Genomic DNA, 16,930 nt, shown 5'->3' with positions numbered 1-16,930 from the left:
ACTTAATTTGACGCAATCTTCGTGTAACAGAGAACATACTACTCGCGTAGATATAATAATTAATTTCTCGTTCGTTCCTTGCGTTCGGTTAAGAAATGTAATCCATCAACTGACCGCGGGTGTTCTACGACTGTTATTCACGACGCAAATGGAAAAATGGAGACATAGTAATCGCGTGTGCACTTCGAATCGTCGTATTCTGTGTTCGAGAAAAACTTCAGAAGTTGTAAACGCTGGAACTATCGATAATTATGGTGTGTTTAGTTTTACCAAAGAAATTGAAACGATAAATGAAGAAATTTATAGTGCAATGGGAAATGAATATTTTTTAAAATTCATTCCCTTTATATAAAACGAAATTTGCAAAGATCCAGTCGAGTAAATGTTTTACAATAAATATTGTAAATTACGAATAGGTCAGACCACTTCAATAGTTAGCTAGAACTATGGATAATTATGGTGTGTTTATTTGTACCAGTGAAGTTAAAACGATAAATATTTTAAGAAATCTATAATGCAATGGGAAATAAATATCTCTTAAAATAAAAATTTGCAAAAATACAGTCGAGTGAATTTTTTACAATATTTATTATAAACTAGAAATGACAACTTCGGTAGTTAATATTGCTACGCGATTCTGTATCGCAGATATCAAAATATTTCACGATTCGTAGCGTATTGATAAAGAAGTTTGCTTTAAAAGCGAAACTTTCGCTGATTCCTAATGACTATTGATTTTAAAGAGAAACAGGGAACGAAAGGGGACGCAACGAACGATGCACTTGGGTCGAAAGAAGGAAACCAGCGACCCTTCTGGCGATCAAATCTCGGGACGGTCGAATGAACTAATCGCTTAAACACGCTCGACGAATTACGGAGCGAAACAATGGCCGTCGTGATTAAATCATTCGTGTACGCCAGTTACGCGTTAACAGGGCAGCAATTCAATCCCGTTTATTATACATTCGCCTGGTACGCTCGCGAAGGCCATTTTTCACGGCATTAAAATTACAGAGTCTGCGTCGTGGACAAATTTACAGTCCCGTGGAATGTTAATCTCATTACCTGAGCAGTATGCATTCCGTTCCACGGGCTCGCGATGCAATTAGCAAGGTGGGGAAAGAACGTTCGAACGAAGGGAAAATGGCAACCGGCGAGAAAAAGCACCGTCTGCCGGTTCATTAACGCGATTCTGAAAGAAACCAGGCAAAGATCGAGGTTGCTTAACGCCGTGGATCAACGAGCAATCGTCCCAGAGCTGCAGCCAGGCGGAGATAACGAACGGACAAATTGCAGCCGTGGAAACTTTTTCAATTAAACGCCATCCCTCGCTCGTGCTCGCGCCGCGCGAAATAAACTGAAATAGGAGCTACGACGTTTCCCGTCAAATTTGAATAAAACACACGGTATGCCATTTTCTTTTTACACACCGTGTATTTGTTCCTCGTAAGTAATTCTTTCCAAGGACCGTCGAAGCCACGCGAGTATCGCAGTCACAACAACTTTTTACATTTTCGCAATTCACTCTCTTTTACGAGTCGGGGTTTACTAGAAATTTATTTTCTTCAGGGATATATTCTCCGTTGCGAGAGCGCCTGGAAGATGTATAGAAATAGGTGGTCGATCGAGTACTTGTGAGATAGATACAAGTCGGGCGTAGCCCTCTGGTGGCGAGCGAAGGAAGTCGCTACTTGTAAAACGAGTAGACTTTGATTATTTTTTGATAAAGAACTATGCAATCTTTTTTCTTCGAATTTTTCACACATGTTTATCGATATTTATAGAATATCTGCAAATTTTTATAGAGTAAAATAATTATAACTGACCGTTCTACATACCATATGAAATTTATGGTAAACGTAATTGTGGGAAGTCAATTTTGATAATTTTTTGACAACAAACTATGCAACTTTATTCGTTCGTATTTCTCACACATATTTACCGATATTTATACAATATCTACAAATTTTTTTATAGTAAAATAGTTGTAACTAGTCGTTCAACGTGCCATCTGAAATTTGTTATAAACGTAGCGATCGATGTTCTCCAACGATTCTTTTTACCGTTTCCTCCGTAACCAAAAACAGAAACCGAATGTCCGTTATAAATATCTGAAGAGCTCTCCCGATACGCGAAGATTTATAAACGCCTGGGTGCAATCGAGGGTGAAACGAGGATCAAAGGGCGGAGCGCTGTGAGTCGCGGAACGGAACCAGCAAAGAGAATAACTTCGTTGGCGAGATGTAATCCCGGCAATTAATAACAATAATGAATGGGAGACGAAAAAGCGGACGCGATCGTAGAGCAGTCGTTATTCCCGGATGAGCTCCCTTCATCTCTCGCCTTTTGCCTCCCGACGCCATGGAGCGCGATTCGAAAATGTTTCATAATTCCCCGCCGCTTTTTAAAACGGGTCGCGAACCGAATCGTCGGGGAAAAAACGAAAAAGGAATTGAAACGCTCGTCTCCGTCGCGCGTGTCCTCCGAATCAGCGCCGAATACTAAGGGAATATACGGTTAAAACCTCGATTTAACGGATTTCGAATTTCACCGACAGAATTCTACGGTCGTATGTCGGATTTATTCCCAAGTTATGCTTCGTTCTCTCGTCCCCCGTATTGCTTTAACAATGGATAATGCCCCAAAGACTGTGCTAACTCGATCCGTACTGAAAAGAATTTTGAAATTATGGTACAGAAGTTTTAACAAAATTCTCGCTAGTCGTTTACAGGATTTCGTATCGTTTTACGAATCAAATTCACCAATTTGCAAATCAAGCTTCTCTAGAAATTTATTCCCTCGTGTTATTGCAACGAAGATAAATACTCCATTTTTGAGTCATCCAGAAGATAAATTTTATTTGCAATAAACTAATGATCAATTCTTTATTAATAAATTAAATTTACTTTACAAAGTCGTCGATATTTTGTAAGAAAACTTGGTACTGATACGTATAATTTAAATAAATACAAGCTAAATTCTGAACAGTAGGAAATAAAAGGAAATGTAGGATCCAGTGTAGAAAAACGAGAAGTCTTACGTTTATATTAATACGACAGAAATTGAACGCGAGGGTAAGAGGATTTTTTTATTTTTAAACTTTAACGGTGGTACATCCTCTTAAGAGTTTAAGGGGACGAGGATAAAGCGACACGAGAATAAAAATCTGTTAGGCAATCTCGCAAAAAATGGCGTGCACTCTGTGCGTGTGCTTCCGGGGGAAAAAGGTCTATTCGAGAGTCCTGTTGGAAATTGAAGTTTCAACATCGCCGTACCGTGTGTTTCAGCGTGAAAACGGACCTAATGGAAGAGGGGGCCAATTCGACTCTCAGCATAGCGAGGGTGGGACCAGCTGACAGCGGAAACTACACGTGCCATCTCACCACCATGCCTGGTCAACCTGCCACAGTTCACGTGCATGTCCTGAACGGTGAGATTACTGAATATTTACTTCTAAATCTAAACAAATCTTCCAAAATTCTGCTTGTTTAGAAAAGGATAAAAATAGAACGAAAGCTCTTTGCGACCGTACTCTAAATGTAGAGCACGATTAATTGAAACACATTCCTGGAATATTCATTTAAAATCTTTATTATATCCAAATAAATCTAAACAAAACAAAATTCTGCTAGTTAAGGAAAGGATAGAAATAGGACGAAAGCTCTTTGTGACCGTACTCTAAATGTAGAGCACGATTAATTGAAACACAACCCTGGAATATTCATTTAAAATCTTTATTATATCCAAATAAATCTAAACAAAACAAAATTCTGCTAGTTAAGGAAAGAATAGAAATAGAACGAAAGCTCTTTGTGACCGTACTTTAAATGTAGAGCACGATTAATTGAAACACAACGCTGGAATATTCATTTATAATCTTTATTATATCCAAACAAATCTAAACAAACCAAAATTCTGTTTGTTGAGGAAAGAATAAAAGTAAAAATAGAACGAAGCTCTTTGGATGTGACCGTACTTAAAATGTAGAACACGATTAATTGAAACGTAACCCTAGAATATTAATTTAGAATCTTTATTATATCCAAACAAATCTAAACAAACCAAAATTCTCCTTGTTAAGGAAACAATAAAAGTAGAACGAAAGTTCTTTGTGACCGTACTCAAAATATAGAGCACAATTAATTGAAACGCCTAGAATATTAATTTATAATCTTTATTATATCTGTCAACGCCAGAATTTAATTTCGTTCCTATCAGAACATATCGGGCAAAAATTGAAAATCCAATTTCACGTGACGCTAAGAAAAATATGACTGATTCTCTCATCGATGTTAAAGCTTGTCGCCTAATTGGAGGCCATTTTTACCATTTTTGGACAAAACTGTAAAATAATTACATTTTCATTCCTGTAAAGCAACGAATAAAGATTATTTCGATGTTCGCTCTTATAGTCCCGTAACTTTCGAACAAAGTTTTTGCGAGCACACTTCGGGAGGAAAGTTTTCTTCGTTTCGAGATCCTTCGGTCATATTTCAAGGGCATTCGAGCCCAGGAGCATTCTAGACCTGTATAATGATCAAACTCGTCGAACTACAGCAAATAACGAAGAATGCAGACGGGAAACGTTGCATATTTCCGTTATTGAACGTATGCATTTATTTAAGCCGCGTCAGATTTAAATAATTTGACTCGGATCAAGAGCAGCAATAATTTAACTAACGAGCCACGGGTTGCCAACCCTTGCTCTAGATGCATCACGAGCGAAGCAGATTTAACCGAGTGCACTCTGTAACTCATATTTCAACAACGTTTACGGCATTGCGTCAGGTCAGTTGAGAATTTCGTTCCCGACTGCTTGATACACGTTATACTGTTTAACGATTTACCAGACGTCAGATATGCTCGCGAACTTTTCCAAACGTGGAATGTCCAATTATTGTCGTACATAAATTTTTTAACTCCAAACTGTACTTAAATAAACTGGTGACTCGTATCTTCTCAATTTCAAAAAATTTTCTTTTAACAATAACCAAATATATTGGATCCCACAATCGTGAAAATACATTTTTTTAGCTTCATAAATGCATGAATACAGTCGAACTAAATAATAATTTCATTATTATTGGAATAGGATCTAATGGAAGGTTATTTTTGAAAATGCATTAGATGCAACCAGTTCACATTGTTATTCGTTATTACTTCGTGTTTGCCTCTGGTATACATCTTTCTGCACTTTTATACGTTCTTTGCTTCATCGTTTCGTGCTGGAATTACCTCATTTTCCCCACATTTCTTCGTGAAATAGAGGATCTTGCTCTTCGTGCAACAAAGCTCTGCTATTTTGTTATATAAAATGTTTGTTGTAACGGTACGTATAATTTTTCAGACATTTCTAATTACGTGAAAGAATTGTTCCCAACGAAAATTAATTAGTACCCAGACGACTACAAGTTGGAATTTTAAAAAATTCACAAAAGAGTTTTTTTAGAGATGAAAACTGTTGGGATAGACGACCTTAATATAATATTAAGTATTTTATCTACCAATGTTTCTCTGTTTACGAATAAAATAATTTCCCATTTATTGGCCACAGATTTCTAAATCCGATGGGTATTTGGACAACTCGGTTTCAACCAGCTAAAACGCTATAAAAAATCACAGAGTACTACTAGTACATACTTGAGGAATAGGAAAGTTTATTTAGGACGTGATTTGATTTTCCTTAAGTACGATAATAGTCATCACGTATCGTTAGTTTCGACATCCTTTATGGCTTCCTTTATGCAGAGACTCACGATGTAGCGGCAACAGGACAAATTAAACTTAGGTCCTATTGACGTGTATGTTGCATCGCGAGGATGGTTAATAAGTCCCCTAGCTGCGCTCCGCAGCATCTCAAGTGCCAGTGCAACAACGTTTTAATTAAAAGTTTCGAATTCTTTTGTTTACCTCTGTTTAATCTAAAGTTTCACGCTAGACACAGTTTCGCCAAATTGGCGAAATGATTTTAAAAACTCGTTCGAGCGTAAAATAATAAGCGAATAGCTAGCGCGTACACCGTCGTCTGGCTGTTTCACTGAAAATGGCGTAATTCCGGACGAACAACTTTTTCAATACTTTTGATACTTCGTTCAAAAAGCCAACGAAGTTATGGACACGCCAAATTTGCTTGATGAATGATCGCGGGGAAGTTAATTAACTCTCGAGTGCCAGTATTTCGTAATTATCGAGGAAAGATTTTTAGTGGAAACAAGTTCCCTTTCATCGTTTATTCATTCATCTTCAATTATGTTTTAATATTTGTCGATTATAACTGTTACTCCGTAAGATTATTTTCGACAAAATAATTTTTATAATTATGACCTGTTAACAAATAAAAAAATGAATCGACTTTACTCGTTGAACGTTCGAAGTCTTGAACATTGAAATTTGAAGAAAGGATATGTTTTACTTTGCCACGAAAGTAGTAAACTTCTATAATTTCTTTCGAAATTATCTAATTTCAAGTCGATCGACCAAGTAATTTTAAAGGGAATAAATTTCTATGTCGGTCGAAACTTTTTGGCAATTATTTGATGAAATCTGTACAGAATTTTTGGTCAGAGTAATGTTAAACGGTCACGAGTAGCATGCGCTCGCAATCTTTATAACGCTGTCAGAATGAAAGTCACGTGGTTTCATTAAATATCGTGTAATATTTATGCATATTACGCTTAATTACAAGTGTGCGTGACGAAAGAAGTAAGCGTGGTATCAGGGAGCCTTTTATGACGTTGCTCTAAAATTATAATGATCTAAGGTGCAATGCACAACAAAACTGATAAAATAAATAAAACTTATCGCGACGAATAAAAACCGACTACGTGGATGCAAGATCTCGACAGACATTTCGGTGAAATGTTTATTGGTAACTTAATAAACCAAAAGTTAAATTCACCATCCCCAAAGACGCTCGTTTAATTTTCTAGGAACTCAACATTTAAATAAGAAAATAATTCTAATAAAGTAAATTTTGATCTTCTCACGAAAACGTAGTATTTTATCGATAAATCTTGAATATTCAATTAGCACGGGCGAACGAATTCCAACGTCGTCCTTTTCATTTTCCTCGCCTCATTTTACACTATTTCCTAACTATTATTTCCCACAAAAGAAGTCGGTTATAGCGGCGTCTCGAAATTCCGGATTCCATTCAATCCTACAATTCACATTTTTCATTGAACGAGAAAACGAACATGCTTCCATCGTTCCGTATTTGAGCTAAACACGAGCAAGGATTGAACGGCGAAAAAAAGTTTCCACGAACGCGTAGCTTGTTCCGTCTATTCTATTCGGTTCGAGTTCATTTCATAATGGCACTTCTAATGGCCAAAGCTTTCCTTTCAGAACGGAACTCCTCGAATTTTCATTTTATCATTCTCGAACGCGCGCCGATAATTCTCTTCGAAAGTTACGGAACGGAAAACGCTTAATTGATAGGACTTCGTGGAACCCGATACCGTCTAATTCCTGACAATAAAGCTAAATTGCGCGGCTGTGCAACAGTCTGGGACGCAGAAACAAATACAGAAAGTGTATACGTTCACACCCGCTCGTATTCGTTCACTATAATGGTGATTCACTTCACTGAATGGAAAAGAAAATTGTTTCCATTTCAAATAAGTTTCCATAATAGATCCACGTTTTTATGTATTGCGATATTTAAAGATTTGTGTTTGAATAAATTAAAAATAAAGACTAAGAAAGTTGTCAGTTGTTAGTTGTCGTGGCACGTTGGAAACTCTGGTTTTTGTCCCCAAAAACAGCTTTTTACTTTTCCTGAAAGCAAAAATACTCCTTCAATGGAAAATATACAGAGTGTTCGGCCACCGCTGGGAAAAATTTTAATGGGGGATTCTAGAGACCAAAATAAGAAGAAAATAAAGAATATCAATTTCTTGACTGAGGCTTCGTTAGTAAGTTAGTAAGTTATTAAAAAATTAAATTAAAAAATTTCAAATCGTTCTGAAAAAATTATTTTCAATTGCAGGGGTCAATTACAATCATTTTTGGTCATTATACATACCCCCGAAATCCTACGCACTTTCGAGAAAAGAATTCCTTACCGAAAAATATAATAATGTCTGACCATACATTGATATATTTCCCTGAAATTTTTCGACGAAAAAAAAATAATTTCAAATCGTTCTAGAAAAATTATTTTTGGTTACAGGGGTCTATTACAATCATTTTTGGTGAATAGACATACCCCCGAAATCTTGCGCATTTGCGAGAAAAAAATTCAGTACGGGCGGAAATTTAAACGTTAATAACTTTTTAACGAAGCCTCCATCAACAAATTAGTATTCTTGATTTTCGTCTTATTTTGGCCTCTACAATCTCTCATCAAAATTTTTCTCGGGGGTAGCCGAACAACCTGTATATTTTTAGACATCACAGTGTGATAACTTTAAAAGAAAAATAGATACTCTGTCTAAACTGTTCCAAAGTGAAAGGTAGAGAGAGGCAGGGATTTTCAAACATCAGATATGCGAAAAGACTGTATAAATATATTGTTAATAAATGTTGTTGAAAAAGAATAGGTTCTTGTACGATCACCGACGTTAAGCTACGTTGGTCGCAACCAGGCTGAGATGGGTGATCGCTTGGGGGACACCGCGTATTGTTGACAATTATTATTATTGTATGTTATTTATATTATACTTTTCTGTCGATTTTCTAATTGGGAATTATGACCCCTTAATATTTAAAAAAAAACTAGTTTGTAAATGAAACTTAAGATAGTGGTAATGAACAACATTTGGTGAAAATAAATAGAAAATAAAAATTTCTGTACACTTATAGTGAATCACCATTGTAGTGTACGAATACCAGCTACCATTCGTTTCCAAGGGTGCTAATAAACCAATGGTAATAAATAATGTTCGGTGAAAGTAAATGGAAAGAGAATTTATAAGAAACAAGTTTCTATCCATTTATAGTGAATCACCATTGTAGTGCACGAATACCAGTGTGTGTTTAACTATACTTGTAAACATTTGTTCGTAAATATAGTAGAGAATAGGAGAACACTTGGTCCCCATAGTACACAGGAGGGTTGATAAAATGAAAATATGATGGATGTAGCTAAACGAATAATAGGTGTATTTATCCATCGATGGCCCACCATACGTCTAAGGGTGGTAATAAACAACATTTGGTGAAAATAAATGGAAAGAGAATTCATGAGAAACAAGTTTCTATCCATTTATAGTGAATCACCATTGTAGTGTACGAATACCAGTGGATGTTTAACACTAGGTTTACGGACACTCGTTGCGCATATTTTTATTATAATTCGCTACGTTGACAGTTGCATTGAAATGCAGTTTTTTCTTTTAATTAGAGTATATATCCATATCGTTACATCAATTCAATTCAACATAAATTGCTAACAAATAATATTTATGAGTCCTATAACATTAAGTTTAGAATCTGAATGCGTCAAATTGACGCGTACCGTAAACCTAGTGTTAACTATACTTGTAAACATTTGTTCGTAAATATAGTAGAGAATAGGAGAACACTTGGTCCCCATAGTACACAGGAGGGTTGATAAAATGAAAATATGGTGGGTGTATCGACACTTCTGATAGTTGTGTATCCATCCAATGATTCCAAGAGCGTATAGTCGATGGTTTGCGGTGTTTGAGTGTACGTACCCGGTGTTTCAGGAGAAAGCTTAGCCGAGTTGCATCACGGAAGCGCGGAGACCGTCGTCGGGACGAGCGGCGGCGCCGTCGTCGGATCGTTGCTTCTCCTTCTGTCCGTTCTCCTCGGCTGGATACAACAACAGGTGCTCAGATGAAGGCCCGACGTCGTTCGTCGCGTCCCGGAAAGGCGCGAAACGAGCACGACGCCGGACACCGTCGTGACACGGACGCCGCGACACAATACGGACTTTTATATTATCGCTGAAGAATGGACGTGGCGGAGTGTGTGCGCGAACAAGGGAGCGAAAAAAGTAATGGACGAACGAGAAAAGGAGTCGAAAGGTTGGGGGATGTGTGTGGGAGAGTGGTGAAAGTGGAGGGAGGTTCGAAGCGTTGATGGAGAATGGGCTGCAAGCGGGACGGGGGAAGAGAGGTTGGCAGCATTGTTCACGGGCCGATTGAAGGTGACTCTTTCCACGTCGCTGCGCGGCAGTGTTTTCCTATTTCACCGGCAATTCTTCCTGTTCGAGTTCGGGCTGGCAAAGTGCGTCAACTTCGCATCTTTGTCCTTTCGGGTGTTTCCCTGGCACCGGGCGCCTCCCACGAAAGACGAGAACGTTTCTCGGAACACGAGCACGGAATCGACCCGCGTAACTGAAACGATTCCGGAGCGGTGTCTAGGTTCGAAGGGGTTGGTCGCGTTCTCGTTTCGTTCTAGGACGTTTCGTGGCACGGATCCGGGAATCCAGTTATGCGTGAACCAACGAGAAATCGCATAATTTCTGCCATCTATGGATTTTTAATATTTACGTGAGTATCTTTATTTGCAATGTTTAACTTGACTATGTACGAAAGTGGAACGAAATTAACAGTTTAATGGCTGAAGGTTTCGCGACAGTTTCAACTCTAATTGTTCCTCGATCAAATATTTTTAAATTTAACATTTTGGAAATATTCAAGTAGCTCTAATTTCGTCAGTTTTACTAAAGTATCTTAATACAGGGTGCTTGGCCACCTCTGTGAAAAATTTTGATAGGAGATTCTAGAAGCCAAAATAAGACGAAAATCAAGAACACCAATTTGTTGATTGACAAATTCTAAATCTTGCGCATTTTTGAGAAAAAATTCGAGTAGATGGACAATTGAAAAATTTCAAATCGTTCTGAAAAAATTATTTCTGACTGCAGGGATCAATTACAATCATTTTTGGTCATTACACATACCCCCGAAATCCTACGCATTTTCGAGAAAAATATTCTTTACCGAAAATGCAATGTCTGACCATACCATTGACATGTTTCCCTAGAATTTCATGCGTATCTTTAAAACGTCGTAACTTGTGAACGGATTGGACGATTTTAATTTTTCAAAGCGCAAACAACGCGTATTTTGATGAGGAATATGTAAAAATTCTAAAAATATTTGAAAAGTTGGTCCTTAACCCCGTAAAGTGAGAAAAACCCCATAAAAGTGGTCTAATTTTCAAACGACCATAATTCCTACAATAGTAGATGTATTTCATTGAAATTTTTTTCTGGAGTAGAACTCATGAGTACCTACAAAAAAGTATTAGACAACTTTTCTGTAGGACGTCAAACAAATTTATTAAAAATCAAAGACGAATGTTTAAGAAAAATCGACGGGGGTAAGTGCTTAAACTTTTCGGCGAAAATGAAAAGTTTCACATAATTCTGGAAAAATTATTTTTGGTTGCGTGGTTCAATTACAATCATTTTTGATGAGTACACATGCCCCCGAAATCCCACACAATTTCGAGAAAAAAATTCTTTACCGAAAATATAAAATTGAAAATATTCAAGTAGCTCTAATTTCGTCAATTTAATGGCTGAAAGTTAAGACCCCATATTTTTAAATTGAACATATTGGCACTATTCAAATAGCTCTAGTTTCGTCAGTTTTACTAAATTATCTTTATATATTATTTCTGAATTTATGAAACTCGAAGAACTACATCAGTTGCTTTCGAAGAATGTTCCAGGGAGCGACAGTTAGTGTTTGTAAGACAAAATTGCTCGACGTTGGCCACATTTTCCTCGCTGGTAGCAGCGTACAATATAAATAGCCGGGGGGCGAAGGATGCGAAGTCCACGTGCAGATTTCCCGCACGTCGCGTACATGTAAACACCTTCGAATCGCGTGTTCGGAGACTGCAGTACGCCTCGTATATTTCCTTGACGCATTCACTGCCGCTCCGACATTTTAACACCCGCCCTCTGGGAGCCCATTATCGGATACAAAACAACCTCCGTGTGAAAATAATATATCTCCGCGAGCCTCTGTTTGACGACGTCGCGACGAGAACGCGTCAAACACGCTCGTTTCGACTTTAGTTCCAGGCTGATGACTCGGTGGAACCCGGGTCGCGACTTTTCTTCGGAGACGAGCAGAATTTCCCTCAAAAAGATAATCAACTCGACACGATTTATTACGTTTCCACTTGCTCGTTTCGTAATTCTAATTTTTATCGAACAATGCAAAGTTGTTCGTCTTGTGTTCGGTGTTCGAAATTATAACGTGGATGGAAATTTTGCCCGTCTCTGCTTTCTCGCGAGGGCTGTTCAAATTTCAGGGCTGAACCACGTGGATCCATTGGAGCATGTACGACGAAACGGTGATTTTATCAATTCGAAATTTTACACAGGTACGAAATAGTAATTACAGGGTGTTTGAAAGAGGATTCCGGGGCATACGAGTCACTGAATTTGAATTTTTTCATTTAACTTAATGATTATTACTCTGCGAGTCTTGAACCCCCTTTTTAACATCCTGTACAGCATGGTGCAATAACTATTACCACCTTAATTATTTACAAAATTATAACAGCTGGAGTAATTATTGTATGGTGATAATATTCTTTTTAGCTCGTTTGCCCTTAACTCTGTACAGCTGCTATAATTTTTTTTAATAGAATTCAGGTGTTAATAGCTGTTTGGACCATCTTGTATATTAGTGCATAATTATACGGTGGTTTGATAGTAATAAATATTAGAAACGTATGAAGTGCCGTCGAGCCATTGCGTTTGAAAAGAATTCTACTAATCGAAATGTTATATTTAAATGCAAATTCTATTACCTGGATCATTATAATATGTACTTAACGTTCGAAATGGCTGTGTTGAAAATGATGAGTGACTGTACAAAACACATCAGGAATTCGAAAATTCCCTGACTGGCGTCTTCCTCTGTGATTAAATAATCTCATTTGCGGTCGGTTGTTTTTCCCAAGAAAAAAACTGATCTCTGAGAAAATTGTGAAAAGAACTTTTACATTCACGCGTCCCAGGAATATTGCTTGTCCTCGATTAATTCTATTTTATTAGCCGCGTTATATTATTGCAAACACCGTGTATTAATTTAATCCACCTACGATACCAGGCAAAATGGCCGTTAATGCGATTAATTTCATCCACAACTGCAAATGGAATAGTCGCTAGCAATACTAATTTCACCTACACACTAATTGCATTAATTTTATCCACAGTTACAAATTAAACGACCGCGAATAATTTGATTTGCAACAGCAAGCGAAACGAATCGTAAACAGAATTAATACTGGCCATTGTTTCTGATCTATCCGCTAGAAAATTACAATCTTTTTTTATGGAAAAAGAAAATCATCGAATTCGTTGAATTTTTTGCGACCGCAGGTGTAGAATAATTATATTCGAATTTCAAATTCTTTAGTCCTCGAATATCATGCAGTATCTTACTTTTCGAATAATCAAAATTAACGTGGTTCGAAATTGAATGAGAGTCGAACTTGAATCAGCCTCGCGAAAAAAAAAACAGCTGCAGATGAATATTCGATACGGACCACACGAGCGAGGCTCGAATTATCAGTATTATCTAGGTTTGTAAAGAGCCCACGTTAAAACGACGCGCGAGGGAAACCGGAAGTCATCGCCGAGCGCCTGAAGTCGATGACACCGACCGTTCGACCAAACGATATCACTCCATCGTCCAAACGCACGATTAGCGATGGCAGGTTAATTGTTATAAAGTTGTATTCTCGTAAAAACGGTAAAACAGTTGTATAAAGCAAACTCGACTCGATTGTCGGCGAATGTGGAGAAAGAAGCGTGTGGTATGTGCGTGGGTGTCGCCAGTCTTGTACTCGATGTTGTTCACTGAAACGGCGCTGTCTGCTTAAACCGTGACATCGACTACTTGGTTCGCGAATAATTGAATAAAAGATAAAAATTCAATTTTTCAATGAAAATTATTACGAAAATGGTTTAAGGACGAAGATTGTACACACTTTAGACTTAACACTAGAACTACAATTATGGTGTATTTATTTGTACCAAAGAGATTAAAACGAAATATATTTGAAGAAATATATGTTTATTCATTCTCTTATAAAAAACTAAATGTTCGAAACTGCAGTTGAGTAACTTTCTTACAATTTTTCTTAGAAATTACGAATCATTTTGGTAGTTCTAGTGTCAATTCGAACCTCTTTAATTTGAGTATATAAATACCAGAGGGGAGGAAAATTTTAAATTAAAATTTCTTCTTTTCGATTTAACTTCGTTGTTTAAATTCTTGTAATAGAAAAATCGAGGGAACCATGGACATTGTCGATGCTCGAAACGAATGATTGATTTAAGTACGAAGACGTCGCCCAACGAGGAAAGATATTCGCGAATCAAGGGGGAACTTGTAAATTAGTGAAAGTTGCGAATGAAATAATTAAGAGTTGCTGTTACGAAGGACTATGTATCAAGGAACGCGCAAGGATGTTAATGCGAAATGAGTTATCAACTGCCAACCTGATCCCGTGCTCATCGATTAAGTGACTCGCGGCCATGTTTTAAAGCGAAGTGACACGAATGCCACGCGTTTTACATAAAGTAACTTTTTCCGCCGACGTTCGTTAATCTAACAACTACTGAAACGTCTCTGTGTCGAGGCAGATCGCACAGTAATACGTGAATTCGACATAAACTCAAAGTTTTCTCCGATGACGAGATTATGAAATATACGATATTCGTTTTACAAGATTTTGTTTCTTCCTTTCGTGTCATTCTCTTTCCTTGTTCCTCCTTTAAGTCATTGCCACACATACAGTCAATTCGAATGATTTTTATACGAATTCCTTAAAATGGTCCACACTGCTAAAAAGATAAATCGTTTACAGGTTTTTGAAAATTTATCCTTTCACAGATTATATTCGTCTGTTTGCAAATAAAATTCACCCTTAAGGGTATTTTAACGCGAAGCGCGTTTTTCACACTTTCTCGAGGAACTTTTTGCAAATAAACTATAACACCTTTTGCAGTCAAGTTTACAAGGTTCAATGACATTTGAAAATTTTTGAAATTTTTTGAAACCTTAAAGCATAGAAAATCGATATAACGATCTGTAAAAACACTTGAAAGTATAGTTTGATATCCTCGTTTACCAAAACTTTTTTTATAATTGTTACCGCTATTTCTAATTTCAGTTTTAGATATTAACTGCGACGTGTAACTTATGGAGTTGACTCCGGGAAAACCATAACACAGGTAAGTGATATTTATTGAATCGCTGGTGAAAAGTGGCGAATTCATTTCGCGAACAGAAGCGCGATACTCGAAATTGAACGATAAAACAGTTTTTCGCGTGCTCTCGCCACCGTAAATGTTTGATTTTTTAAATACCCACGGATAACCAGCATTTTTCAAATATTCAAGGATACACGGAAACCACGGTGAATACCTCGACCACATTTCAAAATAAATTTCTCGTATATGAAACGTAAATAAATTGGACATAAATTTGCGACCGTAGATTGCACTTTGAAAATTCTAGCAAAATGTTTTATCTCTGAAAACCGTACAATTTGTTGATATTTTTCACACGTTTTTCGAAAATCCCGTGCAACCGCGAAAGAGAAGCGGACTAGAATTTCTATTAACTTTTTATAAATGCCCGCGAAAACGTGGCGTAAACATTATTTACTTATTAGACTAAAACGAATACTAGAGTGTGAACTTATTTTCAATCGCAATTTCTGGGGAACATTTTCTATTTATCTTTTGTGGCACGTCTTAAGAAGACGAATGTTTATTTATTAGACTGAAACGGATAACGGAGCGTAAACTTATTTTCAATCACAATTTCTGGGTTGTTCTATTTATTTTTCGACCGAGTGACGGGCGAATTACTTCGAATTTTGTTTCGCGCGGCACGAAATGAAATTTCCTGGGACGGAAACCACCGAATCGTTACTATTCCTTTTCCGGGCAAGTATCATGGAAGAAATCTTCGAGCCCGAATCCTTCTTCCGCAATCTGTACGGTCGTCGGTGCGCTCTCGGAATCGAAAGAAAAATATTTCGCGTTCCACGAACCGCCGGTACGTAGTCGCAGAGATACGTCGTCCTAAAGTTACTCGCACTCCAGACAAGATTGCCTCTTTCCCATCGGAAACGTCCACTTCTCCTGGTCGCCTGGACAAACTGACCGCGCGGCAACGAACGAGTACCACCGAAATCTAGGTGGCCGGAGATTGAAGTTCCACGAAGACACAATTCGCGTACAAACTACCTACGTGCCGTATTCACGGCTCCACTGTACATAAGGTAGTCCGAGGGTATGCACCGGGGAAGTTTCCCCAAGCTCCGACAGATTGGACGTGGGTTTCATCGATCTCCGTTCATTTTCCAGGATCTCTATTTATCCCACGACCGGACAAAGAACGTTACACAAACTGGATTCCAATCCTGACCACGCGGACTCTCGATTTTCGAACCTGCTGACTAACAGAGATATCAGCCAACGAGCTTGTAATATTTTACATTTTCGTTGGGAATTGTTATTTAAAGATGAGCAGGCAAGGGTTGATAAACTGACAGTTACTAACCGAAGTATAATTGATGGGAATGTTTATAAAGGAGTTGAGGATGTCTTAGGAGAAGATGTTATGGGAAACACATTTGTGATAGAAAAGCTTGGGTAATATTTTAAATTGCCCATTGTTTCAATAGAAATTGTGATCTAGGTATGAGGGATGAAGTTAGAAGATATCACTAACCAACCATGTATAGTTTATACATAGAACTGTTTGTAAAGGAACTAAGAATAGTTATTCTCAGAGGAAGGTGTTATACAACACAAATTTGTGATAGAAAAGCTTGAATAATATTTTAAATTGCCTATTATTTCAGTAGGAACTGTGATCTAGTGATGAGGGATAAACTTAGGGATGAACAGGTGAGGGTTAATAGACTGACTGTCACTAACCAACCATATATAGATCATAGAACTGTTTAT

At 37.5% G+C, this 16,930-nt stretch overlaps 1 protein-coding gene across 3 annotated transcripts in view; it reads left to right on the top strand.

Annotated features, from left to right (window-relative positions):
- Positions 1-14,627, top strand: part of LOC143343161 (zwei Ig domain protein zig-8) — a 341,606-nt gene extending 326,979 nt beyond the window's left edge. For 2 of the 3 annotated variants that reach the window (XM_076767763.1, XM_076767764.1), the window contains 2 exons: positions 3,288-3,430; positions 9,675-14,627. In XM_076767763.1, the coding sequence (XP_076623878.1) occupies positions 3,288-3,430; positions 9,675-9,808 (277 nt within the window). In that variant the 3' untranslated portion in view covers positions 9,809-14,627. The remainder of the gene's footprint in view (positions 1-3,287; positions 3,431-9,674) is intronic. The other variant, XM_076767765.1, reaches the window with a different exon arrangement.
- The last annotated feature ends 2,303 nt before the right edge of the window (positions 14,628-16,930 follow it).

The sequence above is a fragment of the Colletes latitarsis genome, chromosome 7, assembly GCF_051014445.1.
Source record: "Colletes latitarsis isolate SP2378_abdomen chromosome 7, iyColLati1, whole genome shotgun sequence".
Taxonomy (NCBI): Eukaryota; Metazoa; Arthropoda; class Insecta; order Hymenoptera; family Colletidae; genus Colletes; species Colletes latitarsis.
Note: the sequence above shows the minus strand (reverse complement) of the source record. Positions and strands in the feature narration are given on the sequence as shown.